At 34.0% G+C, this 24,326-nt stretch overlaps 1 protein-coding gene across 5 annotated transcripts in view; it reads right to left on the bottom strand.

Moving 5' to 3' along the window:
• Ack-like (activated Cdc42 kinase-like) overlaps positions 1–24,326 on the bottom strand; it is a 154,365-nt gene that overhangs the window by 38,052 nt on the left and 91,987 nt on the right. For 2 of the 5 annotated variants that reach the window (XM_071781177.1, XM_071781178.1), the window contains exon 7: positions 5,184–8,470. The exons of the other annotated variants lie outside the window; for them this stretch is intronic. In XM_071781177.1, the coding sequence (XP_071637278.1) occupies positions 6,332–8,470 (2,139 nt within the window). In that variant the 3' untranslated portion in view covers positions 5,184–6,331. Of the gene's footprint in view, positions 1–5,183; positions 8,471–24,326 lie in introns of those variants that run through there. 5 annotated transcript variants of the gene reach the window in all.

Below are 24,326 nucleotides of genomic sequence, written 5' to 3'. Positions count from 1 at the left end.
GTAATCTATGGAGCGGAAACGTGGACTCTGTCAGCTGACGATGGGAAAGCTCTACGTATATTTGAACGGAAAATTCTAAGAAGGATATATGGCCCTGTGAAGGAAGGTGAAGTTTGGAGAATAAGAACGAACAGAGAGATAGAGTTAGCCATTGAGGAGAAAGACATAGTAAGATTTATAAAGTCACGCCGGCTGGCTTGGCTGGGTCATGTAGAGAGGATGAGTGAGGAAAGACTGCCAAGAAAACTACTCCATGGAAACATGGAGGGAAGAAGGGGACGTGGAAGACCAAGGAAAAGATGGATGCAAGATCTGGAGGAGGACCTGAAGACCATGAAGGTTAGACAATGGTGGGAGAAGGTGCGAAGTAGGGACGGATGGAAGGACGTCGAGAGGGAGGCCAAGGCCCACACCGGGCTGTAGCGCCGAGATCATCATCATCATTTAATTTTTGCACCTTTGTCGTTTTTACTCTATATTAGTTGAACAAAGCGACGTAACGTTACAGCGTCTTAACTGGAATTTGAAACGTGATTAACACGTCGTTGTCACGTAACTAACAGCCAAATTCCTGGTGACAGAGACGTTGCAGTAATGTATATTTGTAATTTTATGCGACGTGTTGAGCATCTATTGGCGATCTTAAAATGGTTGACTGGTTGTGAAAAATCAAGATTGATTTTTACTATATTATGTATATAAAATACTTGACAGACAAGTATTATTGTACCTGGTTGAAGCAAAAATTAAAACAAACAAGCATACGTCAAAATGACATCAAAATTTGGTCATAGACGACTAAAAATAACGATGACGATATTTCAAGACAAAAAGATGTGATTTTACGATCTTTTTGATCTTCTAATGACATTTTAATGACATTTTAATAATGTAGAAGATTGTAAAAATCAAAATTATATACAAAATTATAATTAAGAATTAGTAGTAAGTATTATTTAAAAAAGTGTTATTTTGTCATTTTGACGTCTTTGGACCAGTAATCACCAATTTTTTAGGTCATTTTGACGTAGGTGTAGGTATGCTACCTAGGTTGTTTTAATTTTTGCTACAATCAAGTATAATAATGCATTTTAATCTGTCATGTATTTTATCTACAAAATAATACTTTTTTTAAATAATACATTTCTTAATTATAATTTTGTATATAATTTTGATTTTTACAATCTTCTACATTATTAAAATGTCATTGAAATGTCATTAGAAGATCAAAAAGATCGTAAAATCACATCTTTTTGTCTTGAAATATCGTCATCGTTATTTTTAGTCGTCTATGACCAAATTTTGATGTCATTTTGACGTATGCTTGTTTGTTTTAATTTTTGCTTCAACCAGGTACAATAATACTTGTCTGTCAAGTATTTTATATACATAATATAGTAAAAATCAATCTTGATTTTTCACAACCAGTCAACCATTTTAAGATCGCCAATAGGTGCTCAACACGTCGCATAAAGTTACAAATATACGTTACTGCAACGTCTCTGTCACCAGGAATTTGGCTGTTAGTTACGTGACAACGACGTGTTAATCACGTTTCAAACTCCAGTTGAGACGCTGTAACGTTACGTGCAACGAGTTAGCACATCATAGCAACGTGCTTGCTGCGTACGGTGCTGTCAGGATATGGTTAACTATTTATTTTTGCTTGTTTTTTGCTTTTACGCCGTTACAATAATCGGTATCGGTACATCCATAATCATTCAATATTTTCGACATCTCTTTGCAGCATTTTAGAGCAAGAAAATTAGCAAAAACTTCTGGTATATTAGTTTTTTGCTTATGCTATTCTATAAGTGTTTTTTGGGAGTAGTAAAGTAAGGGAGTGTAAAGTCAGCACCTTCATTTTTTATATTAATTTCCATTCTTGTAAATGGATAGGAACAATAAATTCGAGACTAAAGCAATAAATTAGTATTTAATTATGCCATATATCCGAACTTCTTTTTTTAATGGCACTAGGTTCACAAATAAGTTGTGTATCTATCTTTCTTTCTATTTTCTATAAATAATGATGTGTTGGTAATCATTAAATTTGTTTTAATATTTCCTACAATATTATGTAAAGAAAATTAAGTAAAGCTGAAGATTAAAGGCGACCTCACCGATTTCAATGACCTTGATATATGTTGTCAAAGTCATGACCCCGAGTGACCTTCAGAAGGTTTTAGCCGTCGCTCGCTATTCGTTAAAAAGTTATTAACAAAAAAAGTTTGGAAAATATAGCAGCTATTTTGAGTATTGGAAGGCATAAAGAACAGTAATTATGCAGTAATAGGGACCACCCTCCGATGACCTTGACTTTGACATATGTTGTCAGGGTCACCCTCCTGACTGACCTTCGGAAGGACGCGCTTTAAAAGTATTTAAGTGTTTAAAGCGCGTCAACTAACTTATGTAGGTTAGTGACGCGCTTTAAACACATAGGTTAGTGACGCGCTTTAAACACTTAAATACTTTTAAATCGCGTCACTAACCTACATATAGGTTAGTTGACGCGCTTTAAACACTTAAATACTTTTAAAGCGCGCCACGAACCCATGTGACCGCAGAGGGGTGATAAAGAATTACAATAAACTAAGTAGGTTTATATATTTCGAGCTTGTAAAGCGCGTCACGAACCCATGTAGCACCTCGTTTTGCGTGGAAAGTGTATGCGCGAACTATTTCGACATATATATTAGTCATTTATGCCTTCCAACTTCCAATACTCAAAATATCTGCTATATTTTCCAAACTTTTTTTGTTAATAATTTTTTAACGAATAGCGAGCGACGGCTAAAACCTACTGAAGGTCACTCGGGGTCATGACCTTGACAACATACATCAAGGTCATTGAAATCGGTGAGGTCGCCCTTAATCTTCAGTTTTACCTCATTCTCATCATCAGATTATTATTTTTAGATTATCGATTAATTATTTTCTTATCTTTAGGTTTTCTCTTTACTGAAAGATCTGAATAATGCTTAATAAAAAAAGTTAACGTATCCATTGATTGCGTATTCCAGTTTGAGAACTTCTGATATTTTTATTAAAATACTCCAATTATTGAAAAATATGTAGATGCAAACATATATTATATAAATCACGCTTATATAAAACCTGGTAGCAATAAACTTACTGATACATATACAGGGTGTTTAAAAAAAAGTCCCATATTTTGAAAGCAGGAAGTATTCATCAAAATAAGAAGAAAAAATATTCAGTGAACATGGGTCCTAAATCAAATGTTGAGATATGGAATAATCTTATTGTATACTATAGGAGGTATTCAATGTTGTTTCCATTCATTGTCATACATTTTAAATAAAAAAATACACATCCTACAATGTCTCTATGTCGTCGATGGATGTTAAATACACCAAGGTTTTTAAATGATAAACATTGTCCTCTTCTTATATTAGTTGTTATTTCTACAGTGCAGTAAGATTTAATTGTTAGTCATTATCAGGTATCAACAACATATAAACGTTGTATTGTATAAACATTTGTATTTTTTTATTTAAAAAGTATGAAAATGAATAGAAACCACATAGAAACTTCTTATAGTGTACAATAAAAATTGGTCCATATCTCAACAGGTATTTGATTTAGGACCCACTGTTCACTGGACATTTTCTTCTTATTTTGATGAGTACTACCTGTTCTCAAAATATGGGATACTTTTTTTAAAACATCCTGTATGTCATGAACTTTATATCAATTCTTCAAATACATATACAATTGCTAAAAACATGTAAATACATCCAAACTGTTCCATTAAATGTTAATATTATCTAGTTTGATGATTAGTACAACATGCAAGCATGCTAAGCATATATAAATTATTACTTCGCACATCTTTTTCAATTATCTTCTGTACAGGGTATTTAAAATCAGATCAATAAAGGGTCTTATAAGAAATTGAATTTAGGACAAAAAAGTTCCTATAAACTTTCCTATAAACTTTTTTGTTTCAAATTCAATTTCCTATAAGGCTCTGAAGTTTCATTGACCTGACCTAGAACACCCAATATATGTATAATTATATAATTTTGCATATCATATATACCATTCGCTTAATTTGTTAAAATTTAAATATTTTTCTTTAGTTATGATTCCATATATAAAACTGTTTATAATAAATTGTGAGAAAGAATGGAATTTGAGTCTAATAAATACTTAATCATTAAAACAAAATATTTACAATAATATATCTTATTGTTAGAATATATAACAAAAAATATATAACAAAAATATTATGATTAATTATATATGTAATACATTATGTAATCAGACTAAATATAGTGTACAGGTATATAAAACCATACGTTTTGGAATATGGTTATTCAATTATAGCCTCTCGAAAAAATTACTGTTTTAATATTTAGAATTAAAATTTGTAGCAGCAGTTTTGCAACTTCTTAAATAATCCAGATGTGATATTTAGTAATTTAACATATATTTATATTAATTCCTTATAATAAAATGTATAATAAAGTGATTTATTTAATATAATAAACTAATTATCTATTTTGATTTTACGTTTTTGTATCGTATGTATGTCATTTCTTCACTTTTCTCTAGTAAAATAAAATAATACAAAAAATGAAGTTAAAATTATTAATAATTTTCTCAAATATTTTGTTCGAGAATTTTGTATTATATACATAACAGTAAATGAATCAACGTTTTTACGCAATTTAAGGCTCCTGGTCCCTGAGCCGATAACTCTGCGTTGACGGTGGCGACGCCACTCTCTCCTCTCACTCTCTCCAATGGAGAATTCTGTCTTGTGACATGTTGACAACCTATTTTGTTGTGCGTGCTATTTCTTTATTATTTGCTCTGTGCTTGTGCTCTAACGTTTAACGTATTCGTGAAAGTCGTAAAATTGGCCGAAAAGTAAGATTTGCATGCGGAAGGAACGTTTTCACCTCCTTTCGATAGTCGTTAAACGGCTGTTTTTCCCGTATGTTTAGGCTTCGTTTTATGGCTGTTTGTTTATTGTCGAGGGAAAAGGGTAGTTTTCGGCCAATTTTGGAAGTGTTCTGAAACGATCTATAGTGATGTTTTATTGAAATGTTTTTTTATTTGAAAATGGCATGCACAACAAAATTGGGTGTTTTCCTCGCCTCGATAGTAAGAATCCAATATGGCCGCGGTGACTACCCAGGAGCCTTAAACGATAAGTGTGAAATTGATTTTATTTTTTGAAAAACGATGATTATGGAAGTTTTCCAGCAAGCAACACAAGTCAATACAAACATCGTTCTATGTTTCTTTTTTAGCAATGAGTAACAAAGATAAAATGATACTTGTGCCGACTTTTGTCGCTTGTTGGAAAGCTCCCTGTACCTGCGCATATATACATGTACATGTACATATGCGATGCAAATAAAATAATTTATTATAATTTTTTTCTTTTTAACGCCAATATAAACGAGTGGCACCGATAAGGAGAGTCAATAACTGAAATAATTAATAGAAATCCTATTTTATTGCTTGGAAAAATTTGCCATAGTTTCTAATGTTTCCAAAGTTTTCCTTTTAACAGCACTTCTAATTTTTCATTTAAAAACAACTTGCTCATCATATCACTCATCATATCCTCATTATTTAGTTCATTTCCTTCCTTCATTTAATGTTTTATACCTAAAACTGAGATTGCTTTTAAAAGATATTAGAGACTTAAGTCGCGAAAATTTTGCTGCAAACTATACCGGAATAGTCAGAAATATATACAGGAATTTACTTTATTCTAAGATCCTTTTTCTATTTTTTCTGTTATCATAGTTTATTTTCCATTAAACTATAATTCTCCTCTTGTACTGCTTTCTCATTATGGTTTGTAATTAAATATGACGAGTTAATTATGTTAGAATGAAAACATAAATTATAAAATGCGCATATAACATTTTCATCCTGAGCATTAGAATAAGAGTGAGGACGAAAGAGCAACATTTTGGAATAAAAAAAATATTCATGATCTTAGAATGACAGAAGTTGACTGTAAAATGCAAATTATTCTCGCCCGAATTGCTGACAGCGTCACTCGCTATATCGATGCTAAAGAACATAATTGCTAAAGAGCATAATTTAAATAAAATAAAAACATTTTTATCGTAATTATTGCAACTTTGACTTTTTTTTAAAGCAAAATCAATCTAATTATTCAATCACCAATCTAAGTATATTAAATTTATAAAGAATTAATATAAATAGCATGCATTCGTAAATAATCTCGCCAATCACTTTGCAAGATTGTTTAGACTTGACATATAGAAAAGCCACATCTAAATTGATCAAGGTTGAAACTAAATTCTTTAGAATTTTAAGGAGCAGGGGAAGGAGGAAATGTCAGTACGTCGTTCGTGAATTCCGGATACTCGGAACTCGTGTCTGAATCAAGATCGGAATTGCTAGTAAATGTCAGGCTAGAGCTCGGTGCACTTTCCGGCCAAGAAAGCAGATTGTTTCTGGAAGAGAATGGTGGCGATAGTGAGTTCAAGAAACTCGTCGATGGGGGCGGTGACTTTCCGCAGAGTTCAACTGCGGACAATCCCTTAGCGGAATCAGGATGCAGAAATGAAGTCTTATTTTTGAAATTCAAACGTAGATTATGCTGAATTTTCTTGTGTCTGCGTTTGTAACGCAGACGACTCCTGATGTCCGTCTCTGAGTGTGAAATCGAATCCGAGTCCTCACTAGAATCGTTTTTGGGATGAAAAGATCTGCGTATATTCTTTATTGGAGGTTTCCTACTCTCCGACAAGGATGATGTCCTATGTCGATAAATGGCGGCGCCAGAAAACTTCTTCGCAAGCATATCCAATTTTGGTAGCTCCTTTCTGGCAGGATCGTTCTGATATAATTTTGGCGGCTCTAAAATGTGTTGGTGTAGAGTTGGACTCGTTGAAGGGTTTGATTTTTTAATCAAGTTCAGTTTCGTATTAATCGGCGATTGATTTTGTAATGGAATGTTCAAGTCCAAATGCTTGGGCTTTTGAATCGGTATGTTTAAGCTTCGCAAAGATGTTTGGGATGACGCTGATAAATCCAGATTTCTCATATTGGAGACCAGCGACTTTGGTAACGCTGTTTCTAAATTTCTCGAATTTTGTGCGATATTCTTGCCTAATTGTATCATGTTCTGTGTCAATTTGCCCAAGCCCAAGTTTAAACTTTGAGCTTTCTTGGAGTCCAAGTAATTTTTTACGCTCTCTAAGCCAGAAATTTCACGTTGATATTTTTCAGCTAAGAGTTTACTATTAAGTTCTACCTGACTAGCTTCGACATCAGATTTTCGTCTGAGACGTTGGAAATTTACCCGCAAACTCTCGGAGCTGCTATATATAGGAGATTCCTTTTTTTCTGATTCAGCAATGAATATAGGATTGCTGGATATTACAAACGGAAAGCCCTCGTGGCTGTTCTGGTTTTGTTCGACTTTGCGAAAGCTTTGTATGTTTATTTTTACCGTCTCTATATTACTCCTTGGACTGGACTCTGATCCACCAGTTTTCATGTTAGTCTTAATACTATCTGATGAGTCGTAGACGGTGTTCATGTTTTGACTGGATTTCCTTGACACAAAGGATACGTTTGCGGCTCTAGATTTCGACAGGTCAATTTTCTTGGTAAAATTTGTGATGTTCATTTTTGTAGATTCAGCAAAGGTAACGGGAATTTTCGGTCGCGTACCAAGATCCAAGTTCGTCGTCTTATCCCTCGCTACGTCAAACTTGTCCGGCTTATTGCAAGGAGATTCAAAGTTCGCTGCTTTCCCTTTTAAAATATCAAAATTTTCATCAGGCTGCGGTTCGAAATGCATGATATTACAATCCTTCAGTTCACAATTGCTTAATTTATTTTGCAATACCTGTTTAGACCTAACACCGGCTGACGAGCTTCGTTCTTGAATGTTCGAATAATAAGTCGATTTATTAGGCTGTTCTAAATTATTAATTTTATCATATTTGTCCAATTTTTCTTCTCCAAAATATATCTTTTTGCTGGTGCATCCTGGAGTAGTTTCATCGTCACAGTATTTCGGTTGTTCAAAATAACGTTCAACGTAACTTGTAGATACTCTCTTTATATCGCGTGGGAAATCGTAATTCGAATTTTCTATATTAAATTTCTTACCGTTCTGATGTCGGACGTTTAATTTGGTATTCGCATCAGTGAGGCCCTCGCAATTTAGGTGATCTTTTCTATTTCCATTCTCCAAGAATTCAGTTGACTTGACTAAATTCTGTTTTGTTGTCGCATTTTCTAATGTATGTGTATTCAAGTCAATATCCATGTATGAAGCCCAGGCACTCGGCTTTGTCAATAGTTCTCGCGATTTCGCGAAACAAAACTCTGCCGATGCCTTATCCCACAGAGGAAGTTTCAAAGTTGACGGAGCGCCAAGGGATTCTATGCTAGATACCGTGGATGAGAGAGATTGCAAGCTTGAGCATAACCACTTTATGCAGCGCATAAAAGTTTGATGAAGATAGCATGCAGGAAAATTAGTGAAAATTGATAGTAATTTTGATGGCAGGTGGTGGTTTCAATAAATCAAGCACATGCAAAAGTGTATCACATAAAGCAAGACGCACAACATATACACATGGCATTTCACAATTGACAAAAATATTTGGAGTTTGCATTTGTCGTCATTAAATGAAATTCCATTTGTCGTGTAGTTAAGAATTTAATGTCAAATTATAAATAACAAAAAATATAGAAATTAATAACGGTAAAAAACGAAAGAAGGAAAGGGTCAGAGAAAAATCGACATTAGTTGTGTTGTGAGTGATTAAACATTAGATTATATAAAGAATTTATGGATACAATAAATCGACCTCAAAGTAAATTAATTATTGTACAAGGGTGCGTAAAACAAAATGTCGAAATATCTTCATTACTCTTAAACATACAAAAAAAGAGACAATTAAAATTACTCAATTTAAAGAGGAAAATATCACTTTCCTCAATGTTACAATGTGTTCTAAAAATCGGCTTCTCAAGAACAGAGCCATATATTCTTTTAATACTTACTTTAAAGAAAACTTTATGATAAATTCACACAATAGTAATGTATTATTAATTACTATTAAATTATGTGTTATTTATTTTATGTGTAGTTTACTTTAAATAGATAACGTGCGCAAAATATTTTTACTTTAATATAACAGGTATAAAAAAAATAATATTTGAGGAAGTTGTTTCTTAATATACGTCATAATGTTTGTTTTACATTTATATTATATTACATTTTTAACTTCCTAATTCTTTTCATGAGTTTTATTTCAAAATGTACTTAAAATGTCATTAATGCAATTCTTCATTGAATAAATGAATGAGTTTTTGGGATAGCAGTATAACTTGTAATACTATATCTGTCATCGTATACTTTCTTGCGTGATTCTTTATAAATATTGTTCTTATGCTTTACGACAAAAACTAAGGCGCAACTAACGGACCCACTTTCCCCGAGAAGTATTCCATTGAGTCTGATCTAAGCGAATTCAGAACTGTCGTGTCAATCTCACAGACCAAAACAGTTATGGTAAATATATCGAATAATAGTTATTTGTGTAACAAGTGCTGTAAGATGAAATATCACGGGTGCGGAGTTGACGCACGAGCCGAAGGCGTCAACTCGTGCGTCAACTTACAGCACGGCTTGCACACCCTATTTTATGTTGCAAGTGCGTGGAAAGTGGTCTATCACGCACGCGTAGCGTGCGTAATGGGCTACTTTCCATGCACGTGTTACATAAAAGACCAAGTTCCTATGACCTTGACCTTGGCATATATTATAGAAGGCACTTTCCTGAGTAACCTTCAGAAGATTTTAACCATTATCTGTTCTTTATTAAAAAGTTATTAACAAAAAGTTTCATTAACAGAATATAATTTTTACATGAGTTTACAATTTCCACGAAAAAGCAAGGTCCATTCCACACCACCAGGTGCTTATAGTGCAAAAGGTCTATGATTGTACGGTCTTACATGGGTTTTCAACTTATCACGCGAAACGAAGTTCACCTCATCCCACCCTCATCCCATGAGGTAAATTCCATGCTTCGCATGGAAAGTTGGAAATCTATGTGAAATTATAATATAACAAAAAATCAATAGATATATGGAATAATAAAATGTTATTCAATATTTAATTGATCTAAAGAATATGTTAAATTCACTATATTAAAAAATATCAATGCATTCATCATAATTATAATCTTTTAAACATAAATTCAGCAAGATAGTCTATGAAGTGGTAATCACATATAAACAGAGGCAACATACATCATTTAAATTTAAATAAATAAATGTAGGAAGTGTAGGACTAGATATGGATGTGTACTGTTTATCATTTAAAAATATACATTTGTGTAAAAATTTACAGTAAATATGCAAAAGGTCAGTACTCACCGATTTTATCGCCACTTAAATATGTTGTAGGAGAGGTCTTTCTGAGTAATTGTACGCAAGAAATAAGTGGGGGACGGCATTGGTTTAGAAGAAATAGCAAATTAAAGTTTCACAATTTTATAATTTTTTTTTTTTAGGTATTATAAACATTAGTTCTAAGAGAAGTAATTTGCTGATATGTATGTATAGACAGTACACGTGTAGGCAGGGGAGAGCTACCGCCTTTCCCCTGCAAGTAGGGGTAGGTGGGGGTGGACCTTGGTTTGCATGAAAAGTTAAAAACACACCTATTTTTTCTTCTTTCGTCGCTTTGTATAAAAAGTTGCATTGTGTAAAAATACTTAATATCTATAACAGAAATAATTTGTTAAAGCAGAGAATAGTTAGGATATTGAAAAGTATATATATAATTTTATATTTAAAAAAATATATGAATACAAAGTATTCTCTGCTTTAACAATGGCAAAAGCATAAGTTGTTGTTTTTTATTGTTGTACAATTCCACATGAGTTTGCAACTTTCCACAGGAAGTGAGGTTTATCCCAACCCATCCCACCCCACCCCTGCTTCCCCTATAGAAATTTCCCAAACATTCCCAAGTATAGCTAAGATTCTGATCAGATTACCCAAATATATCTCAAATAGGGTAACATATTGTGATTCCAATTAGGAATCCCATTCTTATCCCAACTATAAAAGAACTTTAGGAAAATGTTGGGCAGAGCAAATAGAATCTGTTTGGATTTCCCATTAAAATCGTAACTTTATTTATTTGGTTAATCGGAATAGATCTCAATTAGAAGATACGAGAGCGTTCCGCGATCGCAAGCGCTATAGTAACGCACGTTGCCGCTACGCGGCTACCACGCGCTAGCATTTCTTGTAATTAAAAATCATCATACACTAGTATAAGAAGCGAGCCTGTGAGATGCTTGATTATGATATTCTTTGCTGCGGATCAGCTTATAAGTGATACCTACCTCCGGTATCACATATTCAAAGTGTTTAATATATTTTGTTCAATTTTGGTACAAAATGTAAACCAGAAAAAATGTTTGGGAAAACGTTGGGGTAATTAAATGGGATCTGTCTGTGTTTCTTATTTAGATTTGCATGTTTCAAACATTACACTTCAAATCAGAACCTGCATAGATTTTCCATTTACAATATATTTATAAATATAAATTCTTAAAAAATGTAAATGCTCAAGCTGTATAGAGCAAAACAAGGTCTATCATTGTACAGTTCGGGTTTTTAACTTTTCACGCGAACCGAGGTCCATCCCTACTCACCCCTGCCTGCGGGAGAGGGGCAATGGCCTATATCAGCAAATTACTTCTTTTAGCATTAAAATTGTTAAACTTTAATTTGCTACATTTTCTAAACCAATGCCGTCCACCACTTTTTTCTTACGTAGAATTACTCAGAAAGACCTACAACATTTAAGTGGCAATAAAATAGGTGAGTACTGGCCTTTTATGCATATTTACTGCACTTTTTTTTTTACCTTTTTTACCAGACCTGCGGCAATAAATTCAGGCATTGTGGTACGGCAAGAATTCTCAAAGAAAATCTTTGATGATGAATATTAGTCTCGTGCACTCACACATTCATATTATGTCATTTAATAAGGCTAGGCGAGAAGGAAATTTGGTCCCTTAGGATCGTACCATAAACAAAATACTACAGACATCTTGAGTGGACCTCTTGACCAGTCGCCTAAGAGTCGGGCAGAGCAAATATCTCGCGCAAATATCTTCTACACAGATGCTACACTCACATTCAGATAATAGATATCAAGATATCCCACATATGTGTTGTCTGTTTGGAAACGTAGGATTTTGACTCAAGCTGAAGATCCATGTTTATCAATAGCTAATTAAAATAAACAAGATAAGTCACGTCGCAAATGAGTGTAATAAAAAAAAGAAAGGAAAGAAAAAAGTGACCTAAGTAAGTCCTTTATTTAATAAAATTTTAAAAAATTTGTTAGAAGTGTACAAAAAAGAAAAAAATAATCGTTTGTCGTACATCTCGTATTAATCTTGAACTAAATTTTTGTTTATAAACAAACTAGTTATTATTCTATTTAATTCAATTTATCTATCTTGTTGAGATTTAATTTAATCTAAATTATTTGATCCTTGTTGCTAGTGCTTGAAAATTTTAAATAAGTAGTTCTGTGATCACCTAGACCGACTTATTGATTTCTTGTTGGATACCATCAACTTTATATTAAAAATAATAATTTACTTTTTATCAGTATAAATCTCTTACATCCAAGTCTAATTACGGTATTCTTTTGTCGCCCATTGTCCCCTAGATCTCCAAAAAGGGTCCTAACGCCAGTTTTTCTATGCGCCATATTTATTTATTTGAAATTGCGTATTCAACCCTTAAATAATAAGTATAAAGAAATTTTACATAAAACTTTTTTATTTTTCTATAAAAAAAGTAAAAATTGTCTATTTTTTCACAGCTCTATGAGAAAATTCCCTTCAGTTATCGTACAGTTATGTGTAGATATATATTTATAACTTCTAAATTAGCCATTTTATTGTCTTCTTATAAACACCTCACAAAAACTAAAGGAACACTTTTTCTTTTCTTGGAAAAAAAAATTCGCTTGCAGCTATAACTTCGTTAAACATGAACAAAATTTTAGTTTAAAAAAAAATTTTAAAGTTTAAAATCTCTACTTTTGAAAGGTTGCTATGAATTTTTAATTTCTGTGAGTTTGGTAATTTTTACATATAGAAAAGTACACAAGCTGGACAAAATAAAAAATTTTCTTCTCACTTTGTGGGCCTGTCATGTGCACAAAAAAAAATCAGCAAATATTTTCGAATTTTTAACGTGAAAGCTTGAAGTTTTTCATACAAAATCTTTTTTAAAAATGTTTCTACAATTTTTTGTTACTGAGTTATTGGGGATTGAATAAGAAATGAGCACTTTGAATTTGATTGCTCATAACTCCGTTATAAATCAACATACCGCAATTCAAAGAACAGATTCTTAAAAGCTGGATCTTTGCTCTATCAAATGATATAATTGCCAAAGCTTTCTAAATAACATATTTACGTAAGATTTATTCGTTCTCCTAACAGTTCCCAAAACCTCAATTTTATATATCCTTCTTAAGCAATTTCACAATTTTTTGTAAGTTTTACTCCATAAAACCAAAGTAAGCATAAAAAAAATCTCATAGCTATTTGGCAAATTTTTTTTAATGCAGGAATTTTAAAGGTACAAAAAAAACATAAAAAACAAAATGTTGTTGTTCTGCACAATTGTTTTTTGAGTCAAAATAAAAAAGAGGAAAATTGCTAATTTTTACATTATTTTCATCCATTTTTATCATGTCTACATGTTATTTAAAAAAATTTGGCAATTATATCATTCAATAGAGCAAAGTTTCAACTTTAAGAATCTGTTTTTCGAATTATGGTACGTGTTGATGTTTTAATAGAAAACAGTCAATATGATTATACCAGTAGTTTTAATTATACAGCCGATACAATAAGAAACGTGAGCTGCGTGGCGTACAGGCAAAAGCGCGGGACGACAAGACAAGAGTGCGGTGGCGCGCGTGAGCAGTAGCGGAAACTATAAAGCCAAAAAAAAGAACTAAACACATGGAGATATGAGAACGCATCTAGCGCCAAATACAAATAACATATATGATTGAAGAGTTTTACCTCAACACTTCCCCTAAAACTTTGAATCAATAATAAAGAAAATATTAACATTTTATATATTCAAAGAAAGCCCTCTCATAGAAGGAAAGAGAAAAAAAAACTTAATGTCCTTATTCAGTTTGTTTCTCAATTATACTTAACAATTGACGCAGTCTCTCAAATCGTACTCGAGAAATTGGTTTAGTAAGAATGTCTGCAAGTTGGTCTTCACTTGATACGTGTTCTATTTTCATCTGACCGTTTTGAACTAACTCTCGCACGAAATGAAAACGCACATCAATATGTTTCGAGCGTTTGTGAAAACCTGGATTCTTAGCCAACTTAATAGCACTAGCATTGTCCACACAGTACAGGTAGACAGTACAGGTGAAGTACAGGTATGTCACTTAGAGGTGAAATCTCGTTGAGCAGTCTATTTATCCATACAATGTCCTTGGCAGCTTCACAGGCAGCTATATATTCAGCTTCTGTGGTGGATAACGAGACACTTTGTTGCCGTCTACTGGTCCAAAGGATGGCTCCACCGCTGTATTTAAGGATAACTCCACTAACCGATCTTCGAGTAGCCGGATCACTTGCATAGTCTGCATCACTATAGGATTCCAGTTTTTCTGCAGAATTACTGTATCGAATGCCCATAGTTATCGTACCTTTAACATACCTTAGGATACGTTTAACCATAATCCAGTGTTGCTGCTTAGGTTTTTCAAGGAATTGAGACACATAGCTCACTGCGAAGGCAATATCCGGTCTGGTAGCTACTGCCAAATACATCAGGCAGCCAACAGCTTCTCGATATGGGGCATCCGTCAAATCAGCATCAGCAACTTCTTCTATTGGTTGATTCTTCTCAAATGGAGTAGAGACTGGATTCGCGTTTTCCATGTTGAATCTTCTGAGTACATCTTTGGCGTACGTCTCTTGAGTGATGAAGATTGATCCATCCTCTTCTTGATTGATCAGTATGTTCAGAAAACATCCAATTGGTTCAACAGTTGTTTTAAATTCCGCTTCTAATCTGTTCAAAAACTCCTCAATAAGATCTTTTCTTGTTGCAGCTACCAAACCATCATCAACGTATAGAGTGACTATCAGTATATCTTTACCAACGATTTTATAGAATAAGCACGGATCCGCCGTGCTCTCAAGAAATCCGAGATCAAGTAGAAATTTCTTGAATCGTTCGTTCCAGCATCTTGGTGATTGCTTGAGTCCGTATAAACTTCTCTGAAGCTTACACACACGATTAGTGCCATCATTATATCCTTGAGGCTGCTCCATATAAATGTCCTCCTTGATTGTACCGTTCAAGAAGGCCGTTTTTATATAAAATTGTGCTAGCTTTAAGTGTTTACTTGCAGCAATGCTTAGCACCGTTCGTACCGTATCAAGGCGAGCAACAGGACTAAATGTTTCTTCGTAGTCAATTCCTTCGCGTTGACTAAAACCCCGAACAACAAGCCGGGCTTTGTAACGGTTAATTTCACTTTTAGAGTTGCGTTTAATGCGATATACCCAACGATTAGATATGGGTTTACAACCTACTGGTAAGTCGACTAATGTCCATGTCGCGTTCTCCTTCAACGAGGCAATTTCTTCTGCCATCGCTGCTTTCCAGTGTATTCGTTCCGCTGACTTAATTGCTTCCGAGTAGTTCCTAGGCTCGTCAACCTCAGTCAACATTAATTCCACCAAACGACGTGGAGGTTGAATTTTGCTCCTGTCTCGCAGATTTCGTTCTGTCGATTCTTTTGGCGTAAAACTACACACTGGACTGTCAAGGTTATTATCGGAAGATGAATCAGCCTGGGAGTCAGGCTCTTGTGCAGTCTCATTCGGTCCGTCTCTTGTTGTAGTAGGCACCAACGCTATTGTTTTTCCAGCTGTCTCAGGCTCAAACACAACGTCTCTGATTCGAATGACTTGATTCTTCGACTGTAGCCAGATGCGAAAACCACCAATATTGTCCGAATATCCGACGAAAATACCAGGTTCAGATTTTGAGTCCCATTTCTTCCGCAATACTTTTGGTACGTGCACAAAACAGGTGGTACCAAAAACGTGAAAATTCTTCAAGTGCGCTGTCTTCCCCGTAAACAGTTCATACGGTGTTTTCTCGTCAATACTGCTTGGTCCTGTTCGATTAAGTGTGTAGACAGCAGTGTTAACTGCTTCAGCCCATAAATGTTTTGGTAAGTTCCTCGATAACAGCATTGTTCTGGCAAGTTCAACAACAGTTCTATTTGTTCGTTCAGCACAACCATTTTGCTGTGGTGTATACGGATTGGTTACAGTAAATATTACACCATTTGACGCCAACAGTTTTCGGACTTTGCTGTTATCGAATTCTAGACCACCATCACATTAAAAGACTTTCATGGGATGTCCACATTGAGTTTTAACAACCTGCAGTACCTCTGCAATTTTCTCGACAGTTTCAGACTTTTCTTTTAGAAAATAAACCATGCGCAATTTTGAGTAGTCACATGTGAAACATAAGAAGTACCTTGCTTTGCCTAGTGACGTACATTCCATTGGACCACAGAGATCTGCATGAATAATCTCACCGGGTGAATTGGCACGTTGTTGACGTGATTGGAAAGTATTACGATGCTGTTTACCCTCAACGCAGGCGCTGCAAAATGAGTTGTCATCTACGAAATCGATTTCATGTTTCTTGAGAATTTTCTTCACATGACGTATGTTCTGGTGACCCAGTCGTTCGTGCCAGATTTGTGCAGTATCCTTTGACGACAGATTGGCCTCATTAACACAAGACGATTCCGGCTGCTTTACACGGATCATTAGCTTAAATAGTTGTCCAACTCGTATCCCGCAGGCTTTGACGACGGAATCTTTAACAAATTCACAATTACTTTTAAAAGACTTGAATATCATACCTCTATCAAGTGCTGAAATCACTGAGAATAGATTTCTTCGAGCACTCGGCACATATAGGACATTTTCCATTCTGCACGGCAGCCATTTTCCATTAACAAGCGCGTCAAACTTAATCGTTCCTCTTCCAAGAGCGTTCATAGTAGATTTGTCTCCGATGTAAATTTTAACTGGCGTTTCAAAAAGTTCAAACGATGAAAACCATTCGCCATGATGTGTAACATGGTCTGTCGCGCCCGAATCTACAATCCACGAATCATTATTAAGTTCAACATTCATAACTTCACTGATGAAAGCTTCTTCATTGTTGCTACTAGTCGTTGTACTTGGTCCCTCTGGCTTCTTCGGTTTAACAGTCGGACAATTTCGCCGAATATGTCCTCTTCCGCCACAGTTGTAACATTTGAATACTTTGTCTTTATTTTTGCTTACTTCAGACTCAACAGGTTTCTTCAGATGCTGGTTCTTACTGCTACGTTCCTTCTTTCCTTGGATTTTAGCCTTGTTTGCCAATAGAGCTGTTAGTTCCTCTTGTTTTCCCGCTCGTTGCTTCCGACGTGACTCTTCAGACGTTAAAACTCCCACCAAGTTTTCGAACGTTTGCTGAATTTCCGGTCTCGCCCACCAAGCTTGACGAAGGCTTTCATACTCGTCCGGTAGCGTGTCCAACAGTTTAACCACTAGTGATGATTCGTCAGGTTTTACATTCATCTGCTGCATACGCAAGGTTAATCCCTCAAATTTGGCAATATGCGTAACCATATCATCAGTTGGATTCATACTGAAATTGAAAAACTCAGCCTGAACAGTGTGAGCAGCTTGTTTAGTTTGTTGCTCAAATACCGCATGTAATTTTAGCCACATTTCTCTAGCAGTTTCACACTTAACCAAGAGTGTCATTACTTTGGCCTCCAGCGTTCTAACGATAATCTGACTTGCAGCACGATCCGCCTTGTCCCAAACTTTAGCTTCCGCTCGATACTGCACTTGTTGCTCATTACTTGCATTAATCGTTAATGGTTCCGGTTTTACAATTTCGCCAAGACAAACCTCATATGCGTCCTCGGTCCCGCGTAACAGATTTCTTATAGCAAACTTCCAGGTATTCCAGTTTTCTGCGCCTCGTAACTTTTCAACTCCGTGGAACTCCATGCTTGATCTGTTTTAAGTTATTTCCAGTGAACGATCCAGACAACCGCGCCCTTAACCTTATGCGTTTGTCCCGTTCACAGAGGCAAAAGAATACAGCACTTCAGTAACAGATTCCACTTTATTACAAGGAACCACGCTCTGCTACCATGTTGATGTTTTAATAGAAAACAGTCAATATGATTATACCAGTAGTTTTAATTATACAGCCGATACAATAAGAAACGTGAGCTGCGTGGCGTACAGGCAAAAGCGCGGGACGACAAGACAAGAGTGCGGTGGCGCGCGTGAGCAGTAGCGGAAACTATAAAGCCAAAAAAAAAAACTAAACACATGGAGATATGAGAACGCATCTAGCGCCAAATACAAATAACATATATGATTGAAGAGTTTTACCTCAACAGTACGTTGATTTTTAACGGAGTTATGAGCAATCAAATTCAAAATGCTCATTTCTTATTCAATCCGCGATAACTCAGTAACAAAAAATTGTAGAAACATTTTTTAAAAAAGATTTTGTAGAGAAAACTTCAAGCTTTCACGTTAGAAAGCCGCAAATATTTGCTGATTTTTTTTGTGCACATGACAGGCCCACAAAGTGAGAAGAAAATTTTTTATTTTGTCCAGCTCGTGTAGTTTTTTATATGTAAAAATTACCAAATTCACAGAAACTAAAAATTATTAGTGACTTTTTAAAAGTAGCGATTTTAAGCTTTAAAATTCTTTTTTTTTTTAACTAAAATTTCATTTATGTTTAACAAAGTTATAACTGCTTGAATTTTGTCTAATTTTTTTTTAGAAAAAAATACGTGTCCCTTTAATTTTTGTGAGAAGTTTAAAACTATTTTCTAATGAATTTTTTTCTGCAATCAGTATTGCTAATATTTCTTTAACTTTTCATCTAGTTTATAACTACTAAAAGTAAACATTGTTTACGAGAAGTAGGTAAATGTTTTACTGTACAACTAATATGTTATTAAAATATTGTTCAGTCTTGTCATTAACAAAAAATATTCATTAAAGAAAAATTATACATTGAACCTTTAATTGAATTCATTTATATCTTCTTTATTATAGAAAAAGAATATTATCTAAAAGATAAGTCAAGCACATAAACAAACATTACAAAGTATTACCTATACCAGAAAGTAATCTTCTCTGTTACTTTTTCTATATCTATATTATAATACTTTATTATACATATATTTAAATAAGTGGTGCATTAATATACATCATTAAATTTGTTTTAAAATTCTCTCTTATGTAAATATTGAAAAATATTGGCAATGCAAAGATTTCGCAAGCGCTCCTGGTGGCAAAATGTGAAACTGGCGTAAAGCAGACAGACTGGTTGTAGGTTAGCTGTGGTTCAACTCTGTTCGGCGTATCGCCTTGTACATAGTTGTAAATAATCGTTATTAGTTTAGTTATCATTTTTCTTGTAATTTTGCGTGAAACGTCGGCGGATCACGATCAGTAGAATTGTGCGACTCACCTATCGGTGCTGCCATCGTCCATCCGCCGATGGCATCCACTCCCCCCAAAAAGGGAGCAACTACTCGCCCACGGCAATATGTTCCAGGACCGCAAACAGATTCGCCCTTCAAGCCGTCTTACGGCACACACTCTTTGACAAGCTGTCCTACGGCACACACACATACACACACACACACACACACACACACACACACACACACACACACACACACACACACACACACACACACACACACACACACACACACACACACACACACACACACACACACACACATATATATACACACACTCAAGTTGTTTTACGGCACACGCACTCATCGCTAAGAGATCTCGGGGCACATCTACGGCACGCGCCGACTCGAATCTCCGGAAAGCCACTCGATCCTCCTGGAGTGTGAACTTTTCCTGCCTTCTTACTCACCTGCTTGCTGCCTCGCTTTGCCTGCTGCCTTGCTCACTGCTTGATGCCTCGCTTTGCTTGCTGCCTTGCTTTACCTGCCTGCTGCCTTGCTTGCTTGCGGCCGCCTGCCTGCTGTTCTGCTTGCTTGCTGCACGTGCCTGCCGAGGAAGGAAGACATCCCTCCGGGAGACGGCCGACCAAACGGTGAATCGCTTTCGCTTATTCGTTTTATCATTAGTCGCGAGGAGATTTTAACTACCCCTCCTCTGGTCCTTTGAGCAAACGCGCTAATTTCGCAAATCTCGCCTCCGGGGCGAAACACTCCCCGTTCAAACTCATATCAATAAATTCCTGATTTTTTTATTGATTTATTTACATTTCTATTAATATTGCACCACTAATTATAATATTATAATAATAAATAAAGATTAGATGTTTGCCATAATTATGTAAATAATTGTTATAATTTTATACTATAAGTTTATTTACTTTTAATGAAAAGAAATAAAATTGAAATTTCAATAGAATTAAATAAAATAAAATCAAATTGTGCAAATAGTTGTGTTAGAAAATTTAATAAATGTGTAATTATAATATTTAAGAAATTTTGTACTGCTTAAGGGTTGCCACTGACTTAAAGATTATGACAATATTTAGTCATGTGATTTAAAATTGGTAAGTTTTGTACAATAAAACATTCCCAAAACAAAATATTTTTTAATGTTATTGCTCCCTACTAGTGAAGCTATTCCTTTGAAAGTTTGGTTTGTATCATCCTTATTTACAACTTTCCATTATAACTTTCTTTACTAAAGAAACTATTCTTAATTTCTTTTTATTCATACCTTAAAATAACATGATGAAACAAAAATAAGATTTTGCTCCAACAAGCTAGTATTCATCGTTTACGAATTTTGGCTTTTACAATTTAAATCTGTCTGATTTACGTTAGTTCAACTTGCGACCATCAGGCGCACTGGGGAGAATCTTTGCGTCGCCAATATAGTTATATTTTACAAAGAAAATTAATAAATTTGAAAAACTAGAAAACAGTAATTTTGAGAAAATAATCTTTCTCCATATAAATGGAGTAATTTCATTACTGTCATTTTTATGTATGTTTAAATATATAACAAAGATATTCTGGTGTTTTGGTTTAGATAACCATCCTGTACATAGTTATACAATCATAATAATATATTCTACTTTTCATTTCATATGACGACAGGAATTAACTACGTTCCATAACAGTTTCAAAATTATTTCACATAATGTATGTATATACATGTATACAGAATATATATTGTACCTATATAGGATGTTTTAGGTGAGGTCAATAAAAATTCAAGATCTTATAGGAAATTGAATTAGAACAAAAAAGTTCCTATAAATACAGGTTCGGAAACGTTCTGTTAAAAAGTTACTAGATTTTTCGCCCGTGCTTCGCGCTGGCTCAAAATCTATTCCCCTCTCCCCAAACTCACTCATTAATTAGGAGCACCTTTGATATTCTTTTTCCTCAAACTAACCTACATCTTCGAATTCTTTTTAAAAAAATAAAAAATAATAGATAATATTATAGATGCAGATTAGCATATTGTCAAATATTTCAAAATTGTATAATCCCTTATATTAAAGTCTTTAAATTTTATTTTTGCTCGTGCCTCACGCGTTTTCACCCTTCGTTGACCCGCCATTATTAACTCTCTTTCATTTTCTTCCATTTTATTTTCTCTTTTCGAAATCATCAAAAAATTAGAAAAATTTTGGCACCGGTTTCAAGAAAATCAATTCTTAATGAAAAATTATCCATTAATAAAAAAATTAACTTATCCTCCAAAAATTAAAAAAATTTTGACACTTGACTCCTATTTCATATATAATTCTTTAAGATTTGGTCAATTAATTTTGTAACCGGTTCCCAAAAAATCGGTAACGAAAAATTATCTATAAAAATTATCCATAAAAAAAATTCAGTTTGATATCTCAAAATTTACGGAAATTGGAGCAGAAATCGGAAACTTCTTTATTATTAGCAATTTTTCTATAAACTCATCGTAGCCATCCTCAAAAAGTTAGAAAATTTTGAAACCGGTTTCCAAAAAATCAATTATAAAAAATTATACACGTCTTTGCCATCCCCGAAAAATTAGAAAAATTTGGGCATTGTTTTTAAGAAAGTAACGAAAAATTATCTCTAAAAAAATTCAGCTAATATCTCAAAATTTGAGGAAATTAGAACAATCACGTACATTTTTTTAAACAAAAATCGAAAACCCTTTTAGAAAAATTGGAAAAACTTCGTAACCGGTTTCAAGAAAATCAATTCATTAATGAAAAATTATCCATTAATAAAAAATTAAGCTTATCCTCCAAAAATTAAAAAAATTTTGACACGACTCCTATTTCATACATAATTTTTTAAGATTTGGTCAATTAATTGCTGAAAAATTGGAAAAAATTTGTAACCGGTTCCCAAAAAAATCGGTAACAAAAAATTGTACACTTTATAGCAATCCCGGAGAAATTCTATCTTTATTTCATATGTAATTCTTTAAGATTCAATTATTTCCCGAGAAATTGGAAAAATTTTGTAACCGGTTTCCAAAAAGATCGGTAACAAAAAATAATACACTTTATAGCACTCCTCAGAAAATATATTCTACCCCTACTTCATTATACAATTCTTTAAAATTCGGTCAATTATTTCCCGAAAAATTGGAAAAATTAGAAAAATCGGTTTCCAGAAAATCGGTAGCAAAATACTATACACTTTATGGCACTCCCCGGGAAATTCTATCCCTATTTCATGTACCCTTGGTAAAAATTCGGTCCACTAACGAATGAGTAGTTCGCGGTCAGACAGACAGACATACAGACAACGGTACAATATATATAGATGACTAGATTTTTCGCCCGCGCTTTGCGCGGGCTCAAAATCGATATTCCCCTCTCCCCAAACTCACTAATTAATTAAGAGAACCAATAGAACCCCATAAAACCCAATTTTCAACCCCATAGTAGCCATTTCCATAAAATTAGTAATATTTTGGTACCAGTTTCATCAAATTATCAACAAAAAATTATAAAAATTTTGGCACCGGTTTCAAGAAATTCGATCCAACAATAAAAAATTATCCATTAATAAAAAATTAAACTTATCCTCCAAAAATTAAAAAAAAAACAAAAATCGGAAACTTTTTTATTATTAGCAATTTTTTTAATTTTATTACATTCTTTAGTTTTTTCTATCCTTACTTCATATACAATTCTTTAATTAAAGATTCTTTTCAGATTCAGTCAATTAATTCCCCAGAAATTGGAAAAATTTCGTAACCGGCTTCCAAAAAGATCGGTAACAAAAAATTATACACTTTATAGCACTTCTCGGAAAATTCTACCCGTTTCATATATAATTCTTCGAGATTCGGTCAATTATTTCCCGAAAAATTGGAAAAACTCTGATACCAGTTTTCAAAAAATCGGTAGATACAAAAAAAATCGGAAAAATTTTGGAACCGGTTTCCAAGAAAATCGGTAACAAAAAATTATACATTTTATGGTACTCCCCAGGGAATTCTACTCCTACTTTATATACAATTCTTTGAGATTCACTTAATTATTTCCTGAAAAATTGGAAAAATTTTTTATACCAATTTCCCAAAAAATCGGTAACGAAAAATTATACACTTTATAGCACTCTCCGGGAAATTCTACCCCCGTTTCATATACAATTCTTTGAGATTCGGTCAATTAATTCACGAGAAATTGAAAAAATTAGAAAAACCGGTTTTCAGAAGATTGGTAACGAAAAATTATACACTTTATAGCACTCTCCGAAAAATTCTACTTGTTTCATATACAATTCTTTGAAATTCGGTCAATTATTTTCGGAAAAATTGGAAAAATTAAAAAAACCGGTTTCCAGAAAATCGGTAGCAAAAAACTATACACTTTATGGCACTCCCCGGGAAATTCTACCCCTACTTCATATACTTTTGGTAAAAATTCGGTCCACTAACGAATGAGTAGGTGCGCGTAGGTGCGTATGTTGTGTGCGTGGGTGGGTGGGGGGGGGGCGTAAAACAAAAAAAAGCCGCGACATTTTCATCCCCAGAAAATTCTACCCCTATTTCATATACTTTTGGTAAAAATTTGGTCCACTAACGAATGAGTAGTTCGCGTACAGACAGACAGAAAACGGTACTTATATATATAGATAAAATATATAGATAATAAACTTCAAAAAATCA

The sequence above is a fragment of the Temnothorax longispinosus genome, chromosome 6, assembly GCF_030848805.1.
Source record: "Temnothorax longispinosus isolate EJ_2023e chromosome 6, Tlon_JGU_v1, whole genome shotgun sequence".
Classification (NCBI taxonomy): domain Eukaryota; kingdom Metazoa; phylum Arthropoda; class Insecta; order Hymenoptera; family Formicidae; genus Temnothorax; species Temnothorax longispinosus.
The sequence above is the reverse complement of the archived record's forward strand: the minus strand, read 5'-3'. Positions and strand labels throughout refer to the sequence as shown.